The 26,389-nt window shown below is 54.4% G+C and overlaps 1 protein-coding gene across 10 annotated transcripts in view; it reads left to right on the top strand.

Moving 5' to 3' along the window:
• Positions 1–26,389, top strand: part of IQSEC1 (IQ motif and Sec7 domain ArfGEF 1) — a 376,147-nt gene that overhangs the window by 244,141 nt on the left and 105,617 nt on the right. Inside the window, exon 1 of one of the 10 annotated variants that reach the window (XM_072720188.1) lies at positions 12,857–13,239. The exons of 8 other annotated variants lie outside the window; for them this stretch is intronic. In XM_072720188.1, coding sequence (XP_072576289.1) covers positions 13,172–13,239 — 68 coding nt within the window. In that variant the 5' untranslated portion in view covers positions 12,857–13,171. Of the gene's footprint in view, positions 1–12,856; positions 13,240–19,254; positions 19,333–26,389 lie in introns of those variants that run through there. One more of the 10 variants, XM_072720197.1, reaches the window with a different exon arrangement.

The following is a 26,389-nucleotide window of genomic DNA, read 5'->3' as shown; positions in this document are numbered from 1 at the left end:
GACACAGTTGGCACTTGATAAATTGTAGGTCTTCTTTTTATTAATGAAATAAGTTTGAAGAAAGCATGGTTATTATCCAAGAGAGGAAGTGATCACTTCCACTGGGAAAGCAGAGAGGAGTCTTGTAGAGCTGAGATAGGTCTTGTGGGATGAAGAGGGTTTTTCCATTAACATGGAGAGGTCAGTAGGTGTGGGTAAGGGCAGAAAAGGTGTGAAAAGGATGTGAGTGGTGTGTGAGCACTGAAATCGCCTGTGGCCAGCTAGAGTGAAAGGGAATTTAGGTACTGCTCTCGGAGTTCAGAGGATCACAGGAAACTGGAGAAGTGGGCTGAGCCCTGGGCAGGAGCACCTCCCACCCCACCCAGTGCAGGCTCCCAGCTGTGAAGAAGGAAGGGTACCTGCACCCACGGAGCTCATAGCCATGTGCCTCCATTCAGGATGTAAAGCCTGGGCGACAGCCTGATTGGTCCAGCTCAGGCCATTTCCTGCCCCTCGGCTGTGCTGGGAGGCCAGGGGAGGATCTTCTAGGAAGGAGCCTCCAGGGACCCCTTGGCTTCCACACACCAGAGGCCTGTGTTGCACCACCACCCCCCCCCCCACCAGTATTGCACTGTGTGTGAAGCAGCTGGTCCCTGGGCTGTATGGGAAGAGCTGTATGCTGGGTAGTGCAAAGGGCCCTCTGTTCCCCGTGAGCATGGCCTCCTTATTCAGGCACATCTGCTGGACCAGAACGAGGCACGGGTGAGGTAGACACCAGAGGCTCAGTTTGACCAAACTGTCAGGGGCCCAAAGAGGCATGTCTTCAGTGGAGTCAGTCAGTGAAGGTTTAAGAATTGGGGAGCCAGAGCTGAACCCAGCTCAAGTTTAGAGAGAGGAATTGAGCCCCTCGAGTGGGAACAAGGCTACCTGCCTCCATCCACATGTCCTTGTCAGGTGCATCTAGAGGGTGGTTAAAGCAGCCATCGCAGGTGTGGGTAGCCCCCAGGGATGCAGTCCTCCACGAATGACCTCTCCTGGCAGCCCAGTGTCTTAGCAAGATCCCTCTGGTGGCCAGAGGGTGGGAAATCACCAGGCTCTCATGGATAAGCACTTTCATCTCAGTAATTGCTGGACTATGCACGTGAGATTATCCATACCAGATGACTATCTGTGCCTTAGCCATGTCTTGGCAGCCATCAGGTGGATGGGTCGGGCTGCCTGGGGAAGGGCATGCCAACCTGATGGGTGCCAGGTACCCAGGCAACTCCGAGAAGGAAAGAGCTGGCTAGGCCCAATGAGCTGAGTCCCTTCTGTCAGGGACTGTTTGGGGGCCATTTGTACCTCCACCCCTCCCCCTGCCACCCTGCACCAAATTCATATGTTCAAGTCCTGACCCCAGATCCCCTGACCCCTGACTCAGAATGGGATTGTATTAGAGATAAGGTCTTTATCAGGGAAATTAAGTTAAAACGAAATCATTAAGATGGCCCTAATCCAATATGACTAATGTCCTTATAAGAAGAGATTAAGTGCAGACACAAGACACAGAGGGAAGACCATGTCTGATGATTAATTTTGCGTGTCATCTTGACAGGGCCACAGGTGTCCAGAGATTTAGCTAAACATAATTCTGAATGTATCTGTGAGGTGTGTCTGGATGAGATTAACACCTGAATTGGTGCTCTGAACAAAGCAGATTGCCCTCCCTAGTGTGGGTGGGACTCATCCAATCTGCCGAAGGCCTGAGTAGAACAAAAAGGCTGAGTGAGCTCCACCTACCTAGACTCACACTGGAACTTTGGCTCCTCTCAGGTCTTAAGCCTCTCAGCATTTGGGCTGGAAGCCACCATCAGCGTTCTGGGTCTCCAGCATGCCAGCTGAAGACTTTGGGGCTTGCTGGCCTTCTACATCACATACACTAATTCCTTATAATGAATAAGTGCGTGTACACATACACACACATCCCCTTGCTTCTCCTCTGGAGGACCCTGCACTACCCTATGTGAGGACACAGGGAGAAGAGGCCATCTGCATGCCAAGGAGAGGGGCCTGAGGAGAAACCAGCCCTGTAGACTCCTTGATCCAGATTTCTACCCTCCAGAACTGCACAAAAAAATTAGTTTCTGTTGCTTCAGCTCCCTAGTCTATGATACTTCGATTTAGCTAACTGCTATAGGGCCTCTCTTTCTTCATCTGTGAAGTGGGTCCAAGGACATATTCTCAGGCTTATGGTGAGACTGTCGAGCACAAAGTATGTGCATATCATCTATGCAGCAGCATATCATCTATGCATATCATCTATGCAGCAGAGCCAATGTGTCTGGTGTGTGGTGGTCAGGACTGGGATCTGGGCAAGGAAGACATTCACTAGAGGCACAGAATTTAAGCTGGCACCAAAAAAAACCCCTCAGTAATCAAGTAAATAAAATGTCAAAATCATACCTGAAAAGACAGGCTGTTGTTTGTTTTACCACATGTATTATTGTACTGCACAAACAGTCATTTCCACAGGGGCTCTGGTTTCTAGGCCCTAAAGCCCAGCGTGCCCTGTGGGGTGGGTTTATGAGGGTCAACAGTGATGTGCAAATGGATAGGTAACTGGGGCACTGTGTATATAGTCTTTTTAAATTTTACTTTATTTATTAACTTTTTCACTTGGTTCAAAATACAGCAAGCTATTTTGGCAAGTATATATAGGGGTGCACATTTTTCCTTTTGCATCGAGTTCTGATGTGGTTCTGCACCATGCTATAGCTCACCTGGAGCCAGCTGCCCACAGGCTATGTCATTCACTTTGAAAGGTCAGGCTGGATGCTCTCCTTGGAATGCCACCCTGAGAATGCTTTTCCCTCTGGATATTTGTAAAGGAGGGTTAAGAACTAGGGATTGTTTGGGGCGCCTGGGTGGCTCAGTTGGTTAAGCATCCAGCTTTGGCTTAGGTCATAATCTCAGGGTCCTGGGATCGAGTCCCGTGTTGGGCTCCCTTGCTCTGTGGGGAGTCTCCTTGTCCCTCTCTTTCTGTCCCTCCCCCGCCCCATGTGCTCTCACGCTCTCTCTCAAATAAATAAATAAAATCTTAAAAAAAAAAAAAAAAAGAATTAGGGTTTGTTTCTCCAGAGAGGACATCATTATGTCAGTTGGCAACTCTGAATAAGATCTGAGGATTAGATAGTAGTATCAAGTCAATGTTAATGTCCTGACTTTGAAAATCAGACTGTAATTATGTCACAGAATGTCCTTGTTTTAGGACAGATACTCTGAAGTATTAGGGGCTTAAGGTGGCAACTTACTCTCAAATAATTCTGAAAAAAAATGCGTGTGTGTTGGTAAGTGTGTGTGCATGTGCTTATACCTGTGTATGTGTACATGCGGAGAGAGCAGAACAAGAAAAAAAATATGATAAAGCAAATGGGATACAGTGTTAGCACATGGGGAATCTGGGTGAAGCATACACAGGCTTCTTTGTACTCTTCCTACAACTTTGCTGTGGTCTGAAATTAACTCAAAATACAAAGTTTAAAAAAGTTCAAGAGTTGCTGAGAGCTAGTTCACAGTGCCGATGCTCTGGCTTCTTCTGGAGCCACCTGACCCCAGATTTCCCCTCTGCCTCCTTCCTAGTCCTTCAGGCCCCTGCTGGAATGCCACCTTCCTGATCACCTTGTCTGACACAGCACCATCCTGTCCTAGTCATCATCTTCCACATCCCCCAGTTTTGTTTTCTTTATTGCCCTCACCAATATCAGAAATCATCTCATCATTTGCCTAGTGTTTGTCTCCTCTGGCCCTACCCCCAAATGTCAGCTCTGTGGAACTCTGTCTCGTTCATCCCTCCCCACCCCCATCCTCTGTGCCTGGCACACACTAGGTGTTCAATAAATACCCGTGAACAAGAGAAAGGTTAGATGATCCTAAGGCTGCAGGTCAGAAACCCCGAAGTCTTGTCCTTCCTGGTTTCCAACCCCCAGACTTGCCAAATGAACCTGGGCAGGGACCCACCCCACTCTGGGCTTCCATTTCTTCATCTTGACCCCAGCTCTAAAGCGTTGAGACCATGATGCCAAAAGCCCCAGCTGAGACCCTCTCTGCCGCAGGGATTGCCAGGCAGGGTGGACCTGCCTCCCCAGACTCCTCACTGCTCCCTCCCTGATGGAAGAAGAGCAGAAGAAAATGTAGACCTTACCTATAAGGCCAGTGTCCCCCATACAGTGAACTCACAATGCGAGGGTGCTCACTGCCCTCCCAGGACTTCTTCATAACAAAGACTGGGCAGATTTTAAGTCCAGCGCCTTTGGCAGGAAACAGTATCTGCCTGAAATTGAATAACATTGTCTTGTTTTCATGGTAACCTTCTACTTACAGCAAGTGATACTAGTTTTCCATTTGGGGGAGCGATATAAAGTTTCCTTTTAAAATAAATGTCCTCTGGAGTGAAAGCCGATTTCGTATTGTACATTGTTTTTTTAACATATTATTGTTGGAAATTTGAAATCTGATTGGCAGCAGAGGGTAACTGCCCAGGGTCCCCCAGCAGGTCCCACCACAAATCACGTACCTGCCCCTGGCAGCAGAGGGTAACTGCCCAGGGTCCCCCAGCAGGTCGCACCACAAATCACGTACCTGCCCCAGATGTCATGGCTTTGCCGGGCATGTTTCATCTTTCCTCCATGCGTTCCACACCCATTGTTGTGTTCAGCTTTCCCAGATGGTCTCCAAAAATGTCTTTCTACTGTCAATTTGTTCAAATCAGATCTGCACACTGCATTGTGTCCATTGATAGTTCCCCTTCCTTTTTCATCTTTGCCATTCATTTGTTGAAGAAACCAGGCCATTTGCCTTAGCACATCACACATTCAGTTTTTGTCTGATCACTTCCCCCACTGGTGTCATTTCACCTGTTCCTCTGTCTCCCGTAGCTCCTGTTAACTAGGAATTAGATCGAAGCCCTTGATTAGAGTTGCTGTTTTAAGCCATACTAGGTATTTTAAGCCAGTTGATTTTTAAGGGAAAATATTAAATAGTGTTAAATGAAATACCATGTCCACAGGAGAGTCTGCATCATAAGGGTGGGTGAGGATGGAGCTGGGAACAGTCTATGAGCAGAAGAACACAGTGCAGGAGACTCAGCCAGGGGGCTGACATGGACAAGGCACGGCTGAGCTGGGGGAGTGAAGAAAAAGAAAGGAGGCAGGAAGGCCATGGAGGAGGTGAGTCCTGGCCCAGGGTGGTGTGCAGTCCTCACCAGTTCTCTGAATGAGCTTTGTGTGTGGGCATGATCAGTCAAGGAGAGCATTCCTATGTGGGATCCCTTGACCTGCATGCCAAGACCCGGGACTCAAGGAGCCAGGAGCCAAAGAATTTAGGCCTTTCAGCACAGAATGGGCATCCCAGGGAACAGCTCTTCTCCTTTGCCTGAGAAGGACCTGGGGAATGGATCCAGCCAGCAGCCACTGGGATTTAGGTTAGGCATAGAGAAGGACCTTCCTACCAGAGCAGGAAAGTAGGATTGCAGTGTGGCAATAATATGCATTTGAGAGCAGAATTGCTTGGGCTCAAATCCTAGCTCTGCCATTTCCTATTTGTATAACCCTGAGCATGTTTGTATACCTCTCTGTGCCTTAGTTTCCCCACTCTATAGATGAGATGCAATGGTTCCTACCTCTCAGGTGGGCCTACAAATCCAGTGAGTTAATCACATGTAGGGCCCTGGCTACAGTAAGCACTCAGCAACCACTGGGTGTTATTATTATTATTATTATTGGACAATAGTGAAACACCTCTCCCCAGAAACTTTACTGATTGCCACACACCGCAACTTTAGAGACTAGGAGCTCAGAAGAGCATTCCTTTAAGTTCATGACCCTTCATAGGGCTTCTCAAAGCACTGGCTCCTCAGATGGGTCTGATCTTCACAAACTGCAACCCCCTCACCAGGCAAATTTTGTTCTCTCCCAGTTCTGCAGATGAGGACACTGAAATAGGGGGAGGGGGTTGTCAGGAATGGTGTATAAGAAGCCCAAGGCCAGTGCAGCTCAGTGGCATAGAAAGGTCTTAGTCAGAACCTGTGCTCAGAGTCCCAGATCTTCTGCTCCCTAGCTGTGTGACCATAAAAAAGTCATTTAATGTCTCGGTGACTCCATTTCTCCATCCCCAACATTTTAGGGAGTGGGACCAGGGCCTCCGCTGCTTCCACTATCTTATTTCCCTATGTGGCACATCAGGACACAAACCCTGAAGGTCCCTGGGACAGTCAGCCTTTCCCAGGGCCAAAAAGGACCAGAGTCCGAAGTCCCAAAAGAGAAGCCCAGAGGGCTGGCTGTCGGTTAGAATGATTGCCAATGTCAGACCCTGCTCTTTGGGGCTCCTCTCCCCCAGCCAGGCTGCCCTCAGCAGTGTTCAGTCCTAGGGTCTGGCTCTACCTAGTTCCTGGTTGGCAGCCACTGGAGCAGATCCTGAAGAGACATCCCAGAGCAGTCTCCCCTACCAGATACTTCAGAGCTCCCCAGGATCCTGGCTTTCCCTCCAGTGGCAAAACTTGATAGGATCTGTGCAATCATCTTTGTTCTTCCTGCCCACCCTGTCTCAGGGCCAGGTGACAGGCTCGACAGTGAGCAGGCCCAGCCCCAGATCATACCTGAGGCACCTCACATCCCTTCTCCGGGCCTCAGCTTCCGTATATACAATATAAAAGGCAGATCAAGTGAAAGGGTTGTTCATTCATTCAGCGGATGCTCATTCACTAACTCCTCCTCTGGGCCAAATTGTTTGCCAGAGTCATGAGAAACTGATGAGCAAGCTCCATATCTACCTTCGAGTCACTCCCAGTCTGGATTTTTCCCTGCTTCTAAGGGCTGTGAGGAGCCACAGGCATCTCCAAGCTGGACCATTAATGGGCAGCTTCCCGTAGGACAGGGCAGCTCAGTGAGCCTTGACAGATGAGAGGAAATGAAGAGTACAAGAGGTGACCTGTGGGCCAGACACCCACAGCTGGACTTTATCTGACCTGCATGGGATTAGCCCTGACATGGCATTTCAAGTTTGAATTTGTTGCTGACATGTAAAAATCAAGAGCTTTTAGGCAAAAATCTGAATTTCTGACTTCAAAAAATCAGAGCCCACATTTTTATGGGGCAATGAACGATTGTCCCTTTAGACCGCATGGTCCCCATCCCTGTATCCCACCTGACCATCCCCCACATCTCTCCCCATAGGCTGACCTCATGTCCCCATCACCATCAATGGAACCTCCAATCCCCTAGTTGTTCAGAAACCTAGGCATCATCTCCTGCTCTTCTTTCTCTCTCACTCTGTATCCTTTCCATCCTCAATCCCTACTGGCTCTACTTTAAGAAGGTTTCTAGACTCCAGTCATTTGTCCCACCATCTGGGCCGCGTCCTGGGCCCAAGCATCAGCTGCTGTCTGGTCCTTGCTTCTATCCTTGTTGCCCCCACAGTTTCCTAGCTGCACAGCAAGCAAAGTGAGGCCCTGCATGCCCAGTCGGGAGTTTGGATACAACGTGCCTCATGCTCCCCAAGACCAACATGGTAAAGCTCTTCTCTGGCATCTTCCCCAACACTAGGCCTATGTCAGTGGCCATCTCTGCCTGCGCCCTGATCCATAAATGGCCTCTTAGGCCTGAGATAAGATAGCAGAAGTCAGGTTGGCCAGATGCCATGGGGGCTTGGGAGCCCACCAGTGGTCCCACATGACCAATGCTCTTAACCACATTGGGCCTCCATTTTCCCATCTGGAAAATTGGGATGTCCCAGCACTCCCTCCACATAAGGCAAATACTGCTTAAGAAGCAGGAAGTGAGGCACCTGGGGTGGCTCAGTCTGTTGGGCATCTGCCTTTGGCTCGGTCATGATCCCAGGGTCCTGAGATTGAGCCTTGCATCAGGCTCCCTGCTCAGCAGACAGTCTGCTTCTCTCTCTCTCTCTCTCTCTGCTCATGCTCCTCTCAAAATAAATAAATACAATCTTAAAAAAAAAAAAAGAAGAAGAAGAAGAAGTAGCAGGAAAGGTAAGGGGTTTAACATTCAGCCAACTTGGCATGTGTGAGTGTCTGCCTCATGCCTGGCCCTGCTCTGGGCACCATTGGAAGTCTGTAAATATAAATAATAGGTGATTCATTTTGTTTTCAGCCTGGATCAGGAAAAAGAGTTCTGGCTTTGGAGTTGGATAGGCAGAGCTGGATTTAGAGATCATTCTGGACAAGGCATCTGAACCTCAGTTTGTTAATTAAAAAAAAAAAGTGGGAGAGTAGGTAGTAGTGAGTGCCACTACTCAGATGGCAGGGTGTAGAATAAACTAAACTGTATGGATATTTTTTCCACTATCCATGGACTCTCAGGGCTGGAGAGATAGGGCTGCAGACACAGGCATGTCCATGTAACATGAGGCTCAGAGACTGGAAGGGACATGGGGCAGAAAAGAGGAAGCCCGGGAAAGCTTATCAGGTTCATTCATTTGCTTGGGGTTGAGGGATTACACCTCCCACCAGAACATCATCACTGCTTGGCTCCACCATCCTCTTCACTGTGGCTTCAAGTGGTATCCGGCACAAGGAAGGCAGTCAGTACGTGTTGAATGGATGAGGGAACAAACATCTGAATAATTGGCTTCCTAGAGGCTGTGGCCTTGGGGCGGGGTGGTGTATTGAGGGTTCACTAGAAGTGTTGTATCCAATGCTGGCCATCGAGGGGCCGTGTGCAGAGAAGGTGGTGGGGTTCAGAGAGAATGCAGGGGAAGGTGTAGCACCACGGCTGCCAGCAGTGGGGAGGCCTTAGATCCCAGGGCCTGCAGGTGGGGAGAAGAGGCAGTTACATGGACCGGACCGATAAAGAGAGAGCACCGGGCACAGGGCAGTGAGACAAAGTAGTTGCCGAGGGGCAGTGAATACCCTGACCGCTCCCTCACTGCTCTGCCTCCTGCTCTCCTGCCAGGATCTCCCATGGACCACAGACAACAGGGAACGGAGGGCAGGGGAGCCTGATGATTCAATCCGTGGGGCCAGAGCAGGGTAGACAGTGCATCTGCGGGGCACTTGGAGAGTAACAGGCCCAAGTATGCAGAAATCCTGTCCAGAGTGGGTAGGCTTGGAGCTAGGAGGGCCGAGGTGCTACTGGAGCAGGGGCTGTGTGTGGGTATCAGGAAGCTCCATGTGGGTGGCCGATGGCAAAGGGTCTTGCCTGCCTGCCTGCCTGTGGTTTGGCCAGGAGTAGGCAATGGCCGGCCGCAGGGAGGATGTTGGGTTTAAAACGAAGCTTATGACAGACAGTGGGAGACAGGCCCAAGGCAAGGGGAGCACAGGGCGGGCCGCACAGAGATCCAGAGAGTGGGGAGGGGGCCACCCTCTGGCCTCATAAAGCCCACTGTTGCCTCAAGCCCACTGCCAGGGAGTGGAGTGGAGTGTGATCATTTTGTGGACAAGACAGGCGGAAGTCAGAGGCAGAAGTTGGGGGTTTCAGAGCCCTGAGACCACAGACTCGCTCCCCACCAGGCGAGTAGAACTGACAACCCTAGCTAGATGTGGAGGCCAGATCGAGCCACATAGACCTTCCCTTGGCCTGCAGAGGAGCGCCCCCCCCCCCCCCCCCCGGCCCCAGTCCCCATCCCACTGCCCCTGGTGTGGTTGCGTCCTCCAGTGAGCACAGACCCTGAGCTGTGTCCTGCCCTCACGGCCCGAGTTCACCATGGCATCGGCATCTCCCAGGGAACAAATGTATCCTTTTCTTTGCCTGGGCGGCAGTGACTTCATCCCCAGTGGGCCGTGTGAGTCACCGCACTGAGGGTGGAGGGCCGGCCAGCTCTCTGCAGAGCCCCGCTCGGCTGGGAAGAAAGAAGAGCTGAGAGTGTGATTGGTTCCATGCAGACCTGCCTCACTTCTCTCTCTTCCTGCTGTGCTCTCTGTCCGTGTCCTACAGGGGAAGGCGGAGAGACGACCTCACTGGGCACCTAACACATGCCCAGCAGTGCCAGGGGCTTTTGCAGTGACAGCGGCTGCAAGCTCTGCTGTCCTGCGGAAGATGACCCCGAGAGGCTGAGTCCTGCACCCGGGGTCGCACGGCTCTGAGGACTCGGTACCACTTTTTCCTCGCCATGGCCAGGAGAGTGGGGATGATTAGTCCCATTTTGCAAAGGAACAGACTGAGGCCCAGAGAGATGGATGACTAGTGTCAGGGACCAGGGAGTCAGAGGTGAAGGAGGAGTCGGCCCCCATTCTCAGGGGCAAGACACCATTGGTGATGAGGATGCCCGTGAGGTAAGTCAACATTCAGGAAACCTCAAAGAAGCTTTTCTAACCCCCTCGTCATGCCCCACCCCTGACCCCCGCCCATCTAGCCAAGGAGGCAGTCTTCTGAGAAGCAGGTTATGCCCTGGTAGCTGGGGAAAGCCGCACCCATCCCTTCTCATGCCTTGGTGTCCCCGTCCGTGAGGCAAGGGGGAAAGCCCTAGCGCAGTGCCGATGGAAGGGCAGGGCACACAGGTGGATGCAGCCAAGGGAAAGAACAAAGAGAGGTCTGGACCCTCCAGAGATGTTGGTGGCAGGCAGGGGTGTCTTCCAGGACAGGGACTTGGAAGGGGCCCGCACAAGGGTTTTGGCCTCCTGTCCTGAAAATGACACCCATCTCTGAGATGACCTCCAGAGCCAGAAGGGCCACTGTCCCCTGTCTACTAGGCACCTGCCATGACAGGTACCTCTCACAGAGCAGGCGTGGAAGGTGCAGGTGACAGGTATTCCTCCCTGCTGAGGGGCCTTGGTGCTGAGCCCAGGCCCAGGGGCCTGCCCCAGAGCCTGCAGTCATAGGGCGGAGGAGTCATGGGAAACCAGAGCCCAGCGGGCAGCATGAGGGCATGGGGCAGAAAGACAGAAGGTTCAGATTTTCCCGGGATGTGATAGACCATGGATGGAACCCTAGGGGACCAGGTGAGAGGCAACAGACTGATACAGGGTTCTAGAAGATGTTTCAGGAAGAGAAAGAGGTCTCTGCTATCACCTATTATAGCTCTGTACCCTATGGGAACAAGGGGCCAGCCCAGGCCAGAGCAGAGTGAATGAGTAGATGGATGGAAGGAAGAGGAGCAGAGAGATGGATGGATGATTGGATGGGAGATGGGCATCCGTGTGAAGGCATGAGTGAGTCGGGACATGGTGTAAGTAGATTGGTGGTGGTGGAGATCCATAAACGGGTTGCCTCTACCCACAAAACATGTTGAGAAAACTTCCACCAGTAGGACAGATGAACTCTTGGATGGAGAGGTCTTACTCTGTGCGGTGCAAGGAAGGGAGGCTCTGCCCCAGGGAGAGTCTCCTTAGGTCAGGGGAGGCTCGGGATGGAATGGCAGCCTTGGGAGATAATGAGCTTCCCTTCACCGGGGGTGTCCACACTGAGGCTGGGCAGCCACTCCCCCAGGTGCTGTGGAGGGGCTCCTGTGACAGGGAGCGGGCCGCTATGGTGGCTTCTGATGAGGAGAGAGAACTGGGGCTCCCGCACCCCCCGGGAGGCCCCGGCCTTTGTAGAACCCTATCTTGCTTTCAGATAAAAAGTTCTTTCCTGGCTCGGGGGACAGACAAGTATACGACTGCTGATCTTCACTGTGGGAATCAGGCTGGAATCCGGGCTGTCCTGCCCAGGCCAGGGCAGGGGGCCTGGGGACAGAGCAAGGCTTCAACCCGGAGACCCAACTCAGGCCCAGCACTACCCTCCCTGACTCTCTGTGGGCAGATGATGCCCTCTGAGCCTCAGTTTCCTTATAGGTGAAACAGGGGGCCCCGGTGGCCACTGGAGGTGGTGACACCGGCAGCTACACGTCGCTATGTGTTTATACACCCTTCGTGGTGCAGGGATCTGGACCTACCTGACCCCGGGGAGCTTCCGGGGGGCTGTGGGTGGGTAGAAGTAGGTTCTGTGAACACTGACCTTGAGCTGTGAGTCATTGTCCCTGGGGGCTCTGCCTGGGAAGCCCCGGCTGCCTGCCCTGGGCCTGGCCCAGGAGCAGCTGGCGGGAGGGGGTGGGGGAGCAGGGGCGGGGCTCCAGCTGGGACCCCATCTGGAAATGCCTCAGACCCAGCTCAGGCCCAGCCCCCAGGGCCACTCAGAGGGGCCTAAGCCCTCCAGCCCACCCCCAGCCCACCCCTCTACCCGGAAGAGCTGCTCCCAAAGCCAGACTGCCACAGCACAGAAGCCCGCCTCCCCCACTTCCTAGGGCAGCAACCCGGGGTGAGCGACTTCCCCCATCTGTGCCTCAGTGGCCTCGCATGTAAAAGGGAGCTGATGATCAAATCCACCTCATAAAGCTGTTGAGAGAACTGGGTGTGTTGGTTCTGGCCCCATGGAGAGCTTAGCCCGGTGCCCAGGGCTCCATGAGCCCGAAGTGGTCAGGGGAGATTTAAGGTCAAAGGGGCCAGCCACACACAGCATCATCTGTCACCCGGCAAGGAAGTGACCCAGCCAGGCCTGGGAACTTGTCTCCCCCCAGATGGAGACCCTCGTGGGCCAGCCACACTCCCAGGAAGCAGCCCTGACTTTGTCCTTCTTTTGTCTCCTGCACACCCCAGGCTCCCCCAGAAGCCAGGCAGGCAGCGTGGCCCCTTCCCAGTCCTGGCCAGCTCCTGGCCCCCGCTTGGGGTGGGCCGGGCCGCGGGGCGGGTGTTGGGTTTAGGCCTCTGGGGAGATGGGGAGGATGTGGGCCCCGCCCTCGCCTCCCCGCCCACCTCCCTCCCTCTCGGGCTCAGCCTCTCCCGTCCCAGGCCAGCCCCTGGACACAGGACCAGCGCTTTCCCTCACCGGGCAGACGCCCCTCACCCGTCCCGCCCCGAGTGACTCACTGCTCCCCTGGCCCACAGCCACTGCTGTCTCCTGGCAGGAGGCAGACGCAAGGTTGTGCTGAAGCCACGGGGTCTGGTGCGAGAGGGCCACTCGGCCCGGAGGGTCTGGAGCAGCCGGCGGGGCCAGCGCACAGAGGCCAGCCTAGGGACGGCAAGGACGGTGGCTGGGACTTACAGTGGCCTGTGGGAGCCGGCGCCTCCCCTCTCCCCTGGCTTTTAGGCCTCTTCTTTCTTCTTCCCACCATGAAGAAGGAAGTGACCTGAGAGCCAGCAGAGCCAGCCAGCCCCTGGCCGGGAGGAGACCAGAGTCAGAGGGCCGTGGCCGGGGGTCCCTCAGCCACTGGCTCTCCCAGCTAGCCAGGCATGAAGGGTGGTGGCAGCGCCGTGTGGAGCCTAATGTGGAAATACTGCATCTCCGTGAGGACCCTCAGGTACCAGGGGACGTGTGTGGAGGAGGCTCTGGCCGGCCTCGTCTGATAGGAGGGGAGGCTGGGCGGCAGGCTGGCCTCTGTGAGCCCCAGGGCAGCTCCAGCCTGGGGGCAGCAGGGACCGAGGGCAGGAATGGTCATGCCTGGTGCTGCGACCTGGAGAGGCTCCTGTCTCTAGTGGGGAGGGAGGGAGGAGCGAGGAACAGGAGTCAGGGAGTCTGCGGGCATCTGGCTGGGACCCGGAGTGCCCACTGGAGGACACCAGGGCAGGTACAGTGTGGCTGGCGGCCTCCCCACGGGCACACGGGAATGGGCGCTTGTTACGTAACACACTGGCACCGGCACAGCTGGGTGACCTTGGCCATGTCCCCTAGCCTCTCTGAGCCTGTTCCCCATCAGTGAAATGGCGCTCACCCTCATTCCTTCCTGAGTGCATCGTAGGGTGATGTCGTGGGACTGTCAGGGCCAGTTGCCGAGGGGGCTGAGAACTCAGCCCGGCCTCAGGCACCGGGATGCCCAAGTTTAAAACTGACCAAGGCGTTATCAGTGGTACGAAGTGGCTTCATCTCTGTGGGCAAAGCTTCCCACTTGCAGACCCTTACAGGAGTAGCATGAGGCTTAAATGAGGTGATGCACAAAGGAAAGACAAGGCCTGGCCCGCCGCCAGCGCTGGCTAGGCCTCAGGTGTGATCACCCCGGCTCTCATTCTTGCACTTCCCCTGAGCCAGATGGACAGGGAGGTGTGCCTGCCTGGAACGGAGCCACTGTGCATGGCAGCGCAGATGGAGGCAGAGCAGAGCTCTTTGCCCCCCGAGGAGGGGGTGCATCCCCGGCTTGGCGCCAGCCCCTGCACCTGCTAAGGGGGTTCAGGGCAGGGAGCGGAAAGCTGGATCCCATGTGATCTCAGGCAAGGCTGGGTCTGGCCTGTTAAGGGGGATTAGGTGGGGCCAGGATCTTATATGGGAGGGGCTTAGAGGCAGCTGCTTGGAAGGGCTTGGAAGATATCTATTTCGATACCACCCAAGGGCGGATCTGTGACTTCAAGGGGAGGTTTTACAAAGGGTAAGGGACTGGAAGATTCTCCCTCTTTCTTCCCACCCCCATGGCTTATAAACTAAAGTTTCCCTTCCTTTCTTTCTTCTTTCCTTTCCAAAATATTTGTGACCACTTATAGGAAACACCTATGATAAATCAAATAAAACATCAGGATCAGGATCAGCACAATATAGAAGAGAATGCCATGACCTAGGGAAATAAAACATAGAACGGATCAGAGATAAGCAGGATCCTGAGATCCTTTTGTTGAGGTGAAAATTGCTGAGCTTCCTGGCAGCCAAAGAGAAAAGGGAAACCTAGCCCCTCTACCCACACTCCCTGTGATAGATGACTTTCAGTACAGTGGCCACAGTCATCTTTGGTGCTGGGTAAGAGTGTCTGAGACTCTGGGCCTCCGGCCTGGATAGATGGGTGAGTGAAGGTGGAAGGCATGGCAGGGAGATGCTTTGCATCTGGCTTTAGGAAAACGGGGCAGACAGTGAGGGCTGAGGCATTCTCTTGCATGCGGATGTGGCGGCTGTGGGAATAGAGAGGGGAAAGCTCTCTCACCCCAGGAGTGAGTCAGTGGCCACCTGCCCCTCCTTAGACCTCGGAATATACCTCCTTGGGTCAGCACCTCAGCCAGGCAGGCCGAGGCAGGGGGTGAGTCCCCCGGCTATGGCGAGGGTGCCGTGTGCCTTTCCCTCCACCCTCAGCTGGATTTCCCTGTGTCTCATGCTTTCCTGTGGTTTCCGGGGGTTGGCATTATGGAAACCTCAAGGGTTGTTTACAGGACGAAGGGGCCCAGCCCTGGGAGGCCTTGCCCAGCTCTGCCAGAGGCTCACCAGGTTCCAGGGAGGAGTAGCACAGCCTCACAGAGCCCAGTAGACCACTCACTCTCCGCCAGAGTTCCCTCATCTGCGGAGTGGGGATGACAGCACAGCGGATAATTATCAGCAGGCAGGGCTGTGGGGTAGAGCCTGTGTGGCTCGTGGCAAGTGCTCAGAGAGTGTTCTTTGGCCTGGTAGGCCCGACAGTGGCGATGGGCAGGCCTGCGCCTCAGGGCTGATAGGAACACTGGCGGGATGGCCGCCTCACCCTGGAAGACAGCTCCAGGGGGTGTGGATGCCGTACTTGGCAGTGGGTTGGCCCCAAACCCCCACTTAGCACCTGTAAGTTACAGGGCTCCGCCTTTCTTTGCTAGGGAGGATGGCCCTTGGGGGAGGTCCCAGAAGACTTGCTCTGCTCTCTGGACCCCCCACCCCATTTGTGGGAAGGCCGCCCAGAGGCCCAAGGTCACTCCCCAAGCCAGACAGACAGACAGACCGATGGGCAGAGCAAGCCCTCGGCGGGATCCCAGCCCCCTCTGCAGCCAGGGAAGACCTGAGTCAGCAGGTCTGCGGCCCAAGGCGGGGCTGGCGGCAGCCACGGTGACAAATTGGAGGCTTGCGATCGGACAGCACATAGTTTTCCACTTGCGTCTTCAGATTCCCCTCCGCCGGAGTCTGTCGCCCCTGGCCCAGACCAGCTTCCATCTGGAAAAGCGAGAGGTGTGTGTGGGGAGCAGGCTGCCAGCAGGCCCGCCCTGGCCCTTTGCCCCGGGGCTCGGTGACTGCCCCCCAGAGGCTGGGGGCAGGGTCTCTGGGCCCTTGGCCCCAAGTCGCCGAGAGAGGACGTGACACGGTAGGCCATAGGATGTGCGTTTTGGGGCGAGTTGCCAACCCCTCCACTGGGGCTATTTCCTTGGGTAACGTGTAACGTGAGGAGAGCTGTGCCAGCGAGGTGGTTCTTGGGAACACCACAGCCGGGTTCTGCTGGCCAGCACCCAGTGGAGCAGCTCCCTGGGACGCCTGTCCCCCCTTCCCTCTGAGTGTCAGCATCAGAGTGTTGGAGTCCGGAGGCCGCTGGCTTGGCAGTCAGGTCTGCTTGAGTTCAAACCCTGGTGCAGGCCCTCTCTGCTTGCGTAAGTGACCCCTAGGGCTGTTGAGAGGTCCAGTGAGTCGAGGCCATGGGCCTGCCTGGGCAGGCTAGGTGCTGCAGAGTGGCCGTGTCTCCCAGCTCTGATCTGCCCCAGGCCTTCGTCTGTGGTATTGGTGATAATCCTCAGTCTCTGGGGCCAGGCTGGAAAATCACTTTTGCACCTGGTGTTATTTTGGGAACGAAAGATCTTTTTGTGCCTTGAGGGCCAGTGGGGCATTTGAGCTGCCTGGTGGGCAGAGGCAGCCCACTTGGGGTGCTGGTGGGGGTGGGGCAGGGGGCTCTGCTGAGAAAAGCCTCCCCCGCCCCTCCCCTGCTGGGGTGCATCTGGGGAGGAGGGCCAGAGAGCAGCTGGCAGCCAGGCTCTTGGAGCTTCCGGGGAGCTTCCTGGACAATTAGCCATCTGATGCCCCTCTGTGGGAGGCCCAGTGCACACACCTCCCGGGACAGAGAGCTTGCTGCCTCCCAGCCTGGGCGGCTTTGATGCAAGGAAATTCTTTCCCACTTGGAGCTGACACCCCTCTTCCTATGATGCCCCCCCCCACACACACAAACACACACTGGGGGGCCCGGCCCTGCTCTCTGGGCACCCAGCCTATCTGCTTCCCTGTCCTGGGAGAGCCTATAGTGACCAGAATTCTCTGAGGCTGAGGACGGGGTCTTTCATCCCTTCCCCATTTCCTTTCCCTCTCTGGACAGGATCTGGAGCTGAGTATGAGATGGGATGGGAGCTTGTAGGCACTGAGCGACCACCTCTCCTGCATGGACACTGCCCAAAGCATGCACATATTCTTTGGGCAGCTGCTTTACCCTTCCATACGTGGGACTTATTGCCTCAGCCCTGCAGGCCTGCCTTCCTCTGCCTCTCCCCTTTGTTCCTCGTGCCCCTCCCCATGCTGCTCTATTGCCCATCCCCGCCGCCTATCCAGTCTTTGTGTGGGGACTGGTCCTGGCACTATGCCTGGTGCTCAGTGTCCAGCCTCACATCTAGCCCACTAATGTCCACCCTGTGAGGGCCACCATCCCACCAGACAGAGAAGGAGCCTTGGAGCCTCAAGTTAGCAGTCCCCAGACCGGGTCACTGCTGGTCACCCTTCCAGGTGAGGGCAGCAGGTGTCCTCCGAGCCCGGCAGAGAGATTGCATGAGCATCTCACTGGAAAAGTCTTCATTTAGCCAGCCAGTAAATATTTGCCGGGCTTCTGCTCTGCATCAGGCCTGTGCCAGACCCTGGAGGTATGGCAAGGAGTAAAGGCAAGGGCCAGGCCTCATGGAGCCGATGATGAGGGGTGGGAGCAGAGAAGCAGTAAACAAAGCATATAGGTGGGAGTGTCTTCAGACAGAGACTACAGGCAAGAAGATAAAACTGGGAAGATGGGTAGAGGGACTGGGTTGGAGAGGGCACGTGACATGGGGGTTCAGGAAAGGCCTCTCCTGGCTGCCCACTGGCTGCCAGCCACACAGACCACATGGGGTCTGTTCACACAATGGAATGCTACACAACCACGAAAAGGAGTGAGGTACTGGTATTTGTCACGACACGGAGCCACTTTGGAAACATGCTGAATGAGAGAAGCGGGTCACAAAAGACCACTGAGCATGTGGACATCCACAGTAGACAAGCCCGCATGGACAGGAAGTAGAGTAGTGATTGCTAGTGGCTGGGTGAGGGGGGCACTGGAAGGGCTGCTTAATGCAAACGGAGTTTCTTTTGGGGGATGATGAAAATGTTATAATCTTAGATTGTGATGTGTGCACAACTCTGAATAGATGGAAAGTGTTGTACACGTTGAATAGGTGGATTTATAGAATATGAATTATATCTCAATAAAACTGTTTTAAGGAAAAGAAAGCAGCAAGAAAGGCCTGTCTGAGGGAGTGGCATCGAGTTGAGAGTGGCGGGAAGGAAGGAGCTTATGAAGCCTTGAGGGAGAGCATTCCAGGCAGAGGGAACAGCAGGTGCAAAGACCCTGAAATGGGAGCACACCTGGTGTGTTTGGGGAGCATGGAGCAGGCCCAGCAGGGGTCCCCAGGAGGGAAGGACTGTGCAGTTCCCAAAGTCTGGCAGTGTTGGGTCCTTGTGGGGAGTTGAGTTTACTCAGATGGGGAGAGGCAGGGCAGGGTTTCAAGCAGGATAATGACATGATGTGCTTTCTGTTTTAAAACAATCACTGGAGCTGCTGTAAGGAAATGAGACTGCGGAGAGGGAGGGGTGTGGGGGTGGGGGGAGGGAACGTGACACCAATCAGGAGGTAGTGGCCACTGTCTAGGAGAGACACAATGATTGATACCCAAAGGAGGCAGGCTGGCAGATGATGGCAGTGGGAATTCAGAAGGGAACAGATCACTCCCAGATGGGGATGAGGAGGCTTCCTGGAGGAGGGGCCCAGACGGGGCCTCCGGGAATGAGGGTGGGCCAGGCAGAGAGGTGGTGGTGACAGGGTTCTGGGGAGGCAGGGTGGTGGGGAAGGCAGCAGCCTTGTGGGAGTGGGGAGCTGAGTGCATGGAGGCCATAGGGCGCTGAGGTTGGAGGTCCCGCCCCTGCCACCCCAGTCTCCAATGGGCAGGCAGGAGCTGCTTGCAGAGTAAGTAGGGCAGCGTCTCTCCGGGGCCACCTGTCACGTGCCTTTGTCCCACCTGTTCAGGCTGGGCCTTGGTGAGACCTTTCGCGCCCGGTGGCCAGAGCCCCAGGCTGGGCAGGCATGCTGAACAAAGCAGCCTCACCAGAAACTCCAGTGACCCTGAAACGCGATCTGCCACACGAGACTGGCCAGGGACGGAGCTGTATTATTTATTGACCAGAGCTTCTGGGGCCTGCCTGCTGAGGCCACTGGGACTGGCCAGACCTTGAAGGCGCTTCCCTGGGCAGTGAGCCTCTGGGGCTTATTCAGAGGTGGGCGGGGGCCCCAGGGTGCCCACACCCTCTCCCCAGGGCGTGGTTTCCTTGATGCTGGCTGAGCAGGGAGGAAGTCAGACGTCAGGCCCTGCAGTGGGGAGGGCCCAGAGCTTGTCCCCAGGGGCCTTGGAGACAGGCAGGCAGGGCCCTGGGGCTCCAGAAGGACCTCCGCCCTCTCCCCTCTGACACTGTGAGTACCAACCACCTAGGCTGGGGGAGGGGGAGAGTCTCGGCCACCTGAGAAGCCTGGGAGGGCCTTGCTGATTGTCCGGGCAGCCTGCTGTGGCAGGGTCTCTGGGGCTCTCACCAGGGCATTTGAAGTTTCTCGAAACAGACTTCTCCTCATTGGCTGGATGACACAGAGACGCTCCCCGGGCCCAAAGGACCTCAGGTGTTCCCCACCCACCCCCCACCCACCCCCGCAGCTGCCTAGTAGGGCAGCTTCAGCTGTAGGAGGGAAGTTCTTTCACTCCCCTGGGCATTTAGACCAGCCCCAGGCCCTAGTGGGGGTGGAAAGTCCAGGACCCCTTGAACACCCAGGCTGGTTGGTCCTAGGCCTGGGGCCCTCACAACCACCCTGAGAATGAACAACATCCATTTTCCAGCCAAGTAAATTGAGGCCCACGGAGGTTGCACATTTGCCAAGGACCCCTGCAGTGTGGTTGGTGCAGTTTCTTTCTTTTCCCTGCTGCTACCGCCTCACCCCACAGAGCATAAATTGCGTGCACGAGGAGGCCTGGCACAGAAGGAGCAGAAGCTTCTTTCCGAAGTGATCCAGAGTAGAATCTTGAGGATCTGCAGATCCCCAGGGCTGGGAGAGACTTCAGAGACAGCCCTCAGGTGGATGAGCAGCTCTGGACACACAGAATGAGGGGGATTCAGTGAGCCTCTTGGGTACTGTCCCTTGGGAAATCCCCTTTAGTAAGATGGGGGGCCTGGGGCCACCTGCCCGTCGGGGAGATTCCCCTACTGTGTTCTGCTTCCCCATCTAACCTCACTACGACTCTGGAAAGGAGAATGGCTATCACCCTTGGTTATGTAGAAAGTCAAGCATAGAGATGTTGAGATATCTGTGCGATCTCCCTCAGTGGGTGTAAGGTGGGAACTGGGGCTTGAACCCAGAGGGACTCCGAGCCCCTCAGTGCATCATATGGTCTCTGTGTGAGGTGGTGGTGGTGGGGAGGGGGACAGGGGTGGATGATCCCATGACTGTCCCATTACTAGGTCTCATTTTTCCCGTCTGTGGCGGGTTGGACTCCAGTGCTGAGGAGGGGGCTGTCTGCCCCACTGGCCTGCAGGAGCTGGGGTTGGGGTCAGGCCAGGCTTGGCTGCAGGACTGAGAGTTCCTAGGTTGGCCCTCTGTTCTCAGGTTGACAAAGCCTTCCTCCGACACATCGGTGGAGGCCCACTGAGCACCCCAGTAATCCAGGGGGCCCTGGGAGGACCCCGGATGGTCAGACAGCTCAGAGCACGGGGCTCTGGCCTCCATCTCCGTGGTCTCCTGCAGCGACCTGCCCTTTGTCGGACTCCAGGGTACAAACTGGGGAGCCTGGCCAGATGGGTGCCAGCACCTGTCCTGGGGGTAGGGTGGAAAGAGCGTGACCAGGAGCCAGGACAGCTGGGCTCTGCAGCAGGCGCTTCTGCGGACTCACCTGGGATCCAGACAAGCTCCTTCTCTCATCAGGCCGCGGGTGCTCCCCTGTGACCAGCCAGGTGGAGTCGGGAGCCCTGAAGTGATCTGTGACTCCTTGCAGAGTTTCAGGCTCATCATTCATTAATTCAATCCTTGGACAAATTTACCGAGTCCCTGCTGTGTATACCAAGCCCCACCTTGTCTCTGAGGCTACAGAAGTGATAAACCAGAGCTGGAGCAGCAGGAGGGGGTAGACAGCAGGGGAGGCATACCTGGTTGGGTGTGTTTTGTTTTCATAGATACTTATCCCCTGTTAGGAAACAAAGCCAGCCAGCATACCAGATTCATGATTTCATAGATACCAATGCTTGGGATGAGCAAAGCTAACAAAATTAAGAAGCCAGCAGATCCGAAGTTAAATTGGGGAGCAGGCGATAGGCAGGGAGGGCTGGAGTTGTGTGCAGGCTGTGGGCCCCTGGGGCTCTACACAGAGGCAGGGCAGGCAGGGGCTGAGCTTTGCTGTCTGCCGAAGGGCAGTCCAGGCTTTGAGGAGCGATGTGGGGCTTCCACAGATGCTCCTTCCCCAGAAACTCTGTAAGTTCCCAGACCAGCTCCACTTACAACGTGACCCTCTTCAGCTTGGCTCTGCTCAGATGAGTCTTTTACACCTGACAGTCACACTGGGCTTCTTCTGACCCTCCGAGCATGCTGCCACTGTGTAGATATCAGAGTCCAGCAAGTCCTGGTTTGGGTCCTAGCTCTGTGCGCCTACCCGGGTAAGTCAAGTCAAGTCACAGGCCCTCCCTGAGCCTCCAGCTGTTCGAGCATGAGAGATTGTTTCATGGCACCAGATAAACTCAGGTTAATGGGCCCTCTCCTTCTGTCCCTCCCCTGCCACCAGGGTTTTCCTGAGGCCTCTCCTTGGGGATTGAGTTGGGATGGGACACAGAGACCAGGAAACGAACTCGGGCTCTCCTGTCTCTTTGGGAGCCTGCCAGTCTCATCCTGTCAGAAGCCCCCTCCTCTGGGCTCCGAGTGAGCAGAGGTTGTTCAGGTCTCCTAAACCCATCATTAGAGCTAGAGCAACTTGGCCTTCAGAACCCCACACAGATGTGGGATTACTGCTAAGATGCAAAGGCCTGGCCAGGCATCGACAGGGTGTGTGTGCGGCAACCCCCTCTCCCGCCCCGAGCTGGGGAAGGGGTCTGAGCACAGCATCTGCAGCAGTCAGACAGGTGAGGGCAGGTAGGAGGGCCATACCACAGCCTCCACTCAGAGTCCTTTATGGGCCAGGCCAGTGTGAAGTCACTTGGGCCTTCCTCCTGAGTCTTTGAGGGATGGGTCATGAGCCCCCGTTTGAGGGATGAGCAAACCAATGCCCAGAAATCCACATCAGTGTGATTTCAGCTGCCTCTGGAAAAGAGGTAAGAGGAGTCTGGTCAGGCAGAGTGGGGTGTCCAGGCTGTAGCCAGCATGCGGGGAGCATGTTGTCAGCTGGGACTTGGACACTAGGGCCATGAGGCAGGCTTCCGGGAAGGGTCAGGCTGCTGAAGAGGGTTTAAAGCCTAAACTTTGGTGTGAGCCTCAACTCTGCTACCTTCTTAGCTATTTGACCTTGGATTAGCCTCAGTTTAACCTTAGTCTGTTAGTGAGGACCCTTCTAGTTGCTGGTGACAAGAATTCCAAGTCAAACAGGCTTAAGCAGAAGGAGAGCTTCAATGGTTCATGAAACGGAAAAGTCTGGGGAGTAACTAGCTTCAGGAATGGCTGGATCCAGGGATTCAATGTATGTAATACATTTGTACTTGTCAACTCTCACCTCTGCCTTCCTCCCTACTGGCTTCATTTTGAAGCAGGGCTGCTCCATGTGGGTTCCCCAGCTCCATGCTTGGCATGTAGGGAATGCTCCCCGACAGCAACTGGCCAGCTTCAGGGGCCAGGCTGCCATGAGCAAACACATTGTCTCTGTCTTAGGGATGTCGACAGTGCCCTGGGGGAGGTGGGACAAGAACAGAGGAAGTTACCATAAAGGGTGAGCAGAGCTGAGACCATTGTGCGCTCCACAGCCCGTGAGAGATCAGAGGAGGAATGTCAGAATTCACATCTGGATGGGTTCCTCTGTCTTCCTAGAAGAGATGACAGCTAAACTAGATTTCGAAGGCAAAGGAGGAGTTGGCCTATGGCATGAAAAGTGAGGGAGCAGGAGCCATGGGGTTCAGATTGCTTCAGGACCCACACACAGTGGGGCTGGCCAGGCTGTAGAGATCTTAGTGGGACTTAGAGGTCAGGATAGGTGGTGGGGGTTGGAGGTGGGGGCAACTGACGCTACATGTGGATGAAAGATGGCTCTGGCTTTGAGGCAGTGAGGACAGGAAAGAATGAGCACTTAGTGAGCACCTACTGTAGCACTTAGTGAGCCTGCAACTTTCCATAGGTTGCCTCCTTCCGGCTCCACGACAGACCCTGGAGGCACCTCATCCCCACTCGGCAGAGAATGGAACAAGCGCCAGAACAGAATGCCTTATCTAAATCAATCAAAGGTTTTTTCCCCCACAAACTTCAAAATTTGGACTTATCAATGGGCCAGGCCCAGTGCCTCTGACTGGCCATTAAGAGGCTACTGGGATACCGCCCATGGCAGGGACATAGGGGGAAGTTACTGTGTTCAAAACAGCTGCGTGTTGAAATACCTTCCCAGCAGACTAACCACTAAGACTCCTATCACACAGGCAGCCGGAAGCACAGTAAATCTGAAACCTGGCATCTGCAACATGGGGGCACATCATAGCCGGGGGTCAGGCGGGAAATGTGAAGCCAAAGACTCCCCTGCTGAAGTAGGTATGGAGAGCCACCTGCTCGCGAGCAACCAGAGGAAACCAGCTTGGTTTGGGCTTTAAGCAGCGAATTTTTAAACCACTTCTGAGCTGTCCCTCACTTGTAGCTGAGATAAGCCAGGGAGAAGAACATGGGGTGGGAGCAGGAAGATGGAGGGCCAGACCCCAGCTCCCCATTTGGTTGCTGTAACCCCTCTGAGCCTCAGTACCCTCATCTGTAAAGTGAGGGCATGCCTATGCAACGACATAGATATAGTTAAATAAACGTCAAGGGTCATTATCCCCAAGTAAAATAAATAGTCTCAGTTTGACTATAACATTTTAAAAATTGCCATTTTCACAACCACAAATATAAGACAAGTGAGAAATTGTCCAGTTCAGACTTTAAATCCCAACCCCCAACCCCAACCCCCACCTCGAGGGCAGGCACCTGGCGACCCAGCCCTGTGTCTGCTCATCAGGCTTCAGGTTCAAGAAATGTACTTGGTAAAAAAAAAGAAAGAAAAGAAAAGAAAAAAAAGAAAAGAAAAGAAAAGAAAGAAATGTACTTGGTAACTTAAAACCAAATTTTGAAGTTGTCAAATCTTACTTGATCCAAGGTATTCATTTCTTAAATGAGGTGGCGAGACCAAGCTTTTTGAAAAGAAAAAAGAAAAAACTAGTGAACTGTACCCCAGTGATACAGCTAGAGAGTGGAAAGAGGCCAGAGGTAGGTGCCATCGACATTTCGGAGTGGTAGAGGGATATGGAGAGGAGGTTTCTGGGGAAGGTGACCCCTGAGCCAGGCCTGGAGTGTGATAGGAACCGGCCAAGTAGAGAGTAGGGGAGAATTTGGGTGGAACCTGTAGGTTTAGCATCTGAGGTGTGTTTGGGGAAGAGCCATCGTCTTGGGTGGCATGGAGTCTGGGAAGGATGAAGATCAGGGTTGAGGCCCAAATGGAAGGCAGCTGGGGCCAAGAGCCCAGAAGGCTAACTCAGTGGACACAGAGGAGCCCTCGGGGGGTTTTAAGCAGGGAGGCCGTATTAACCAGCACTCTTTCGGTTGCATCTGATAAAAACAAACAACAAAAATAGATAGTCTCAAGCCAAAAGCTGAATTTATTGTCTTCTATTTGTGTCACAGTAAGGACTTCAGATACAGTGTGATTCAGCGGCTCAAACTCTATCTCCAAACACTTTTTCTCCACATCTTTTTCTCTTTTTTTATCTCTCCTGACTTTTTTTTCAGGAAGCCTGTCTCTGGTGGTGGTGGCTCCAGCAGCCCCAGGTTTACGGTAGTCTTGTAGCTGCTGACGCCAACAGAAACAGTGGCAACAAAACTCCCAGAAGAGACTCTCGGGGGTCCAGCTTGTGTCATGTGCCTATCCCTGGACCCGCCACTCCAGTGAGGGGGTGAAATAGTATAGAGTTAGGGATCAACCGGCTGACATGAACTAAATTCCCCAGAGAACATCAGGATGCCTCACCTGGAGTGAGGAGGAGGCTGGGCAGGCAGAAGCATCCAGCATTCACCACTGGGAGCTGAGAAGACCTGCCAGGCGCTGCACTAGGTGACCTGGTGTGTGGCAACCCTTTGTGTCGGCCCTGTAAGATAGAGTTTCTTATGATCCCTGTTTTGCAGATGAGAAAATCGAGGCTTAGGGATGTAGAGTGGCTTGCCCAAGGTAACACCATTAGCAAATGGCCTCAGACCCCAAATCTGCTGGACCCAAAAGCCCAGGTTCTTAAGCATCTGCTCCACTGCCTTGGAGGCACCAGATCCAATTTCGAAGAGAGTGCCCTGGGAGCTTGAATGGAGGACAGAGTGGAGGGGAAAGACCAGAGGCAGAGGATGGGGCAGGATGCTGGTGCCACACAGAGGGGAAGGGAAGGGGCCCTGAGAGATAGAGGTGCGGTGTGTCCCAATGCACTATCAGCCCTAGCTTTCGTTGTTTTCTTATGTAGATAAAGAACTTGATCTAATCAGCAATATGTATGTATGCATACACACAGGCACACACATAAGTGTGCTAATTATTTTGCTTCCTGGTTTCTGTTTCGGGCAATCTTAATAGGAGGATGCAAGGTTCGAGGGTCCTGGGCCTGGGGGCTGGACTTCTGTTCATGCTATGGGCACAGGGGCATTTCCTGGGGAATTTCCGGAGGAAGTGGTCAAAAGGTTGTAACCACCCATCTGGCTCAGGGCCAGGGTGGGATGGGGAAACAGCCATTCCTCACTTCCCTTTTCAGCCCTAAGGCATCCCAGGCAGGAGTCCTGCCCCCCTGATGACATCACTCACATCAGAGATCATTCTGCCCACACTCTCATTGCTCAAAGGGAAGACCGAGGCAGTGGGGCGCAGCACACCTTAACTTTGTCACCTCCATGTGGGGAAGTCTGGTAGCCTGAGTACCCAGCCTAGATGGGCTACTGCTTTGCTGTATGACCTGGGGCAAGTCACAGAGGTACTCTGGACCTCAGTTTTCTATCTGTAGAATGGATCTGTAATTACCTTCCAGACTGAACAAATGAACAAAGCTTGGAAATGTACCTGGGCCAGAGCCTGGCAGGTGTCAGTCGACATTGGCTGTTAGTTACAGTTTGTCCCTTTGCAAAGTGAGCTCTCCTTTGTGCAGCTGTAGATCCTAAGAAAGCTGGGCCCAAGGCCCAGGTTTCTTTCTTTCTTTTTTTTTTTCCTCTAAAGATTTATTTATTTGAGAGAGAGGGAGCCTGATCACACGAGCCCGAGTGTGAGGGAGGGAGGCTCGCAGAGGGAGAGCTGGGGAGAGAATCTCAAGCA

Source organism: Vulpes vulpes, chromosome 9, assembly GCF_048418805.1.
Source record: "Vulpes vulpes isolate BD-2025 chromosome 9, VulVul3, whole genome shotgun sequence".
Lineage (NCBI taxonomy): Eukaryota > Metazoa > Chordata > Mammalia > Carnivora > Canidae > Vulpes > Vulpes vulpes.
This window is presented reverse-complemented; position numbering and strand designations above follow the sequence as displayed.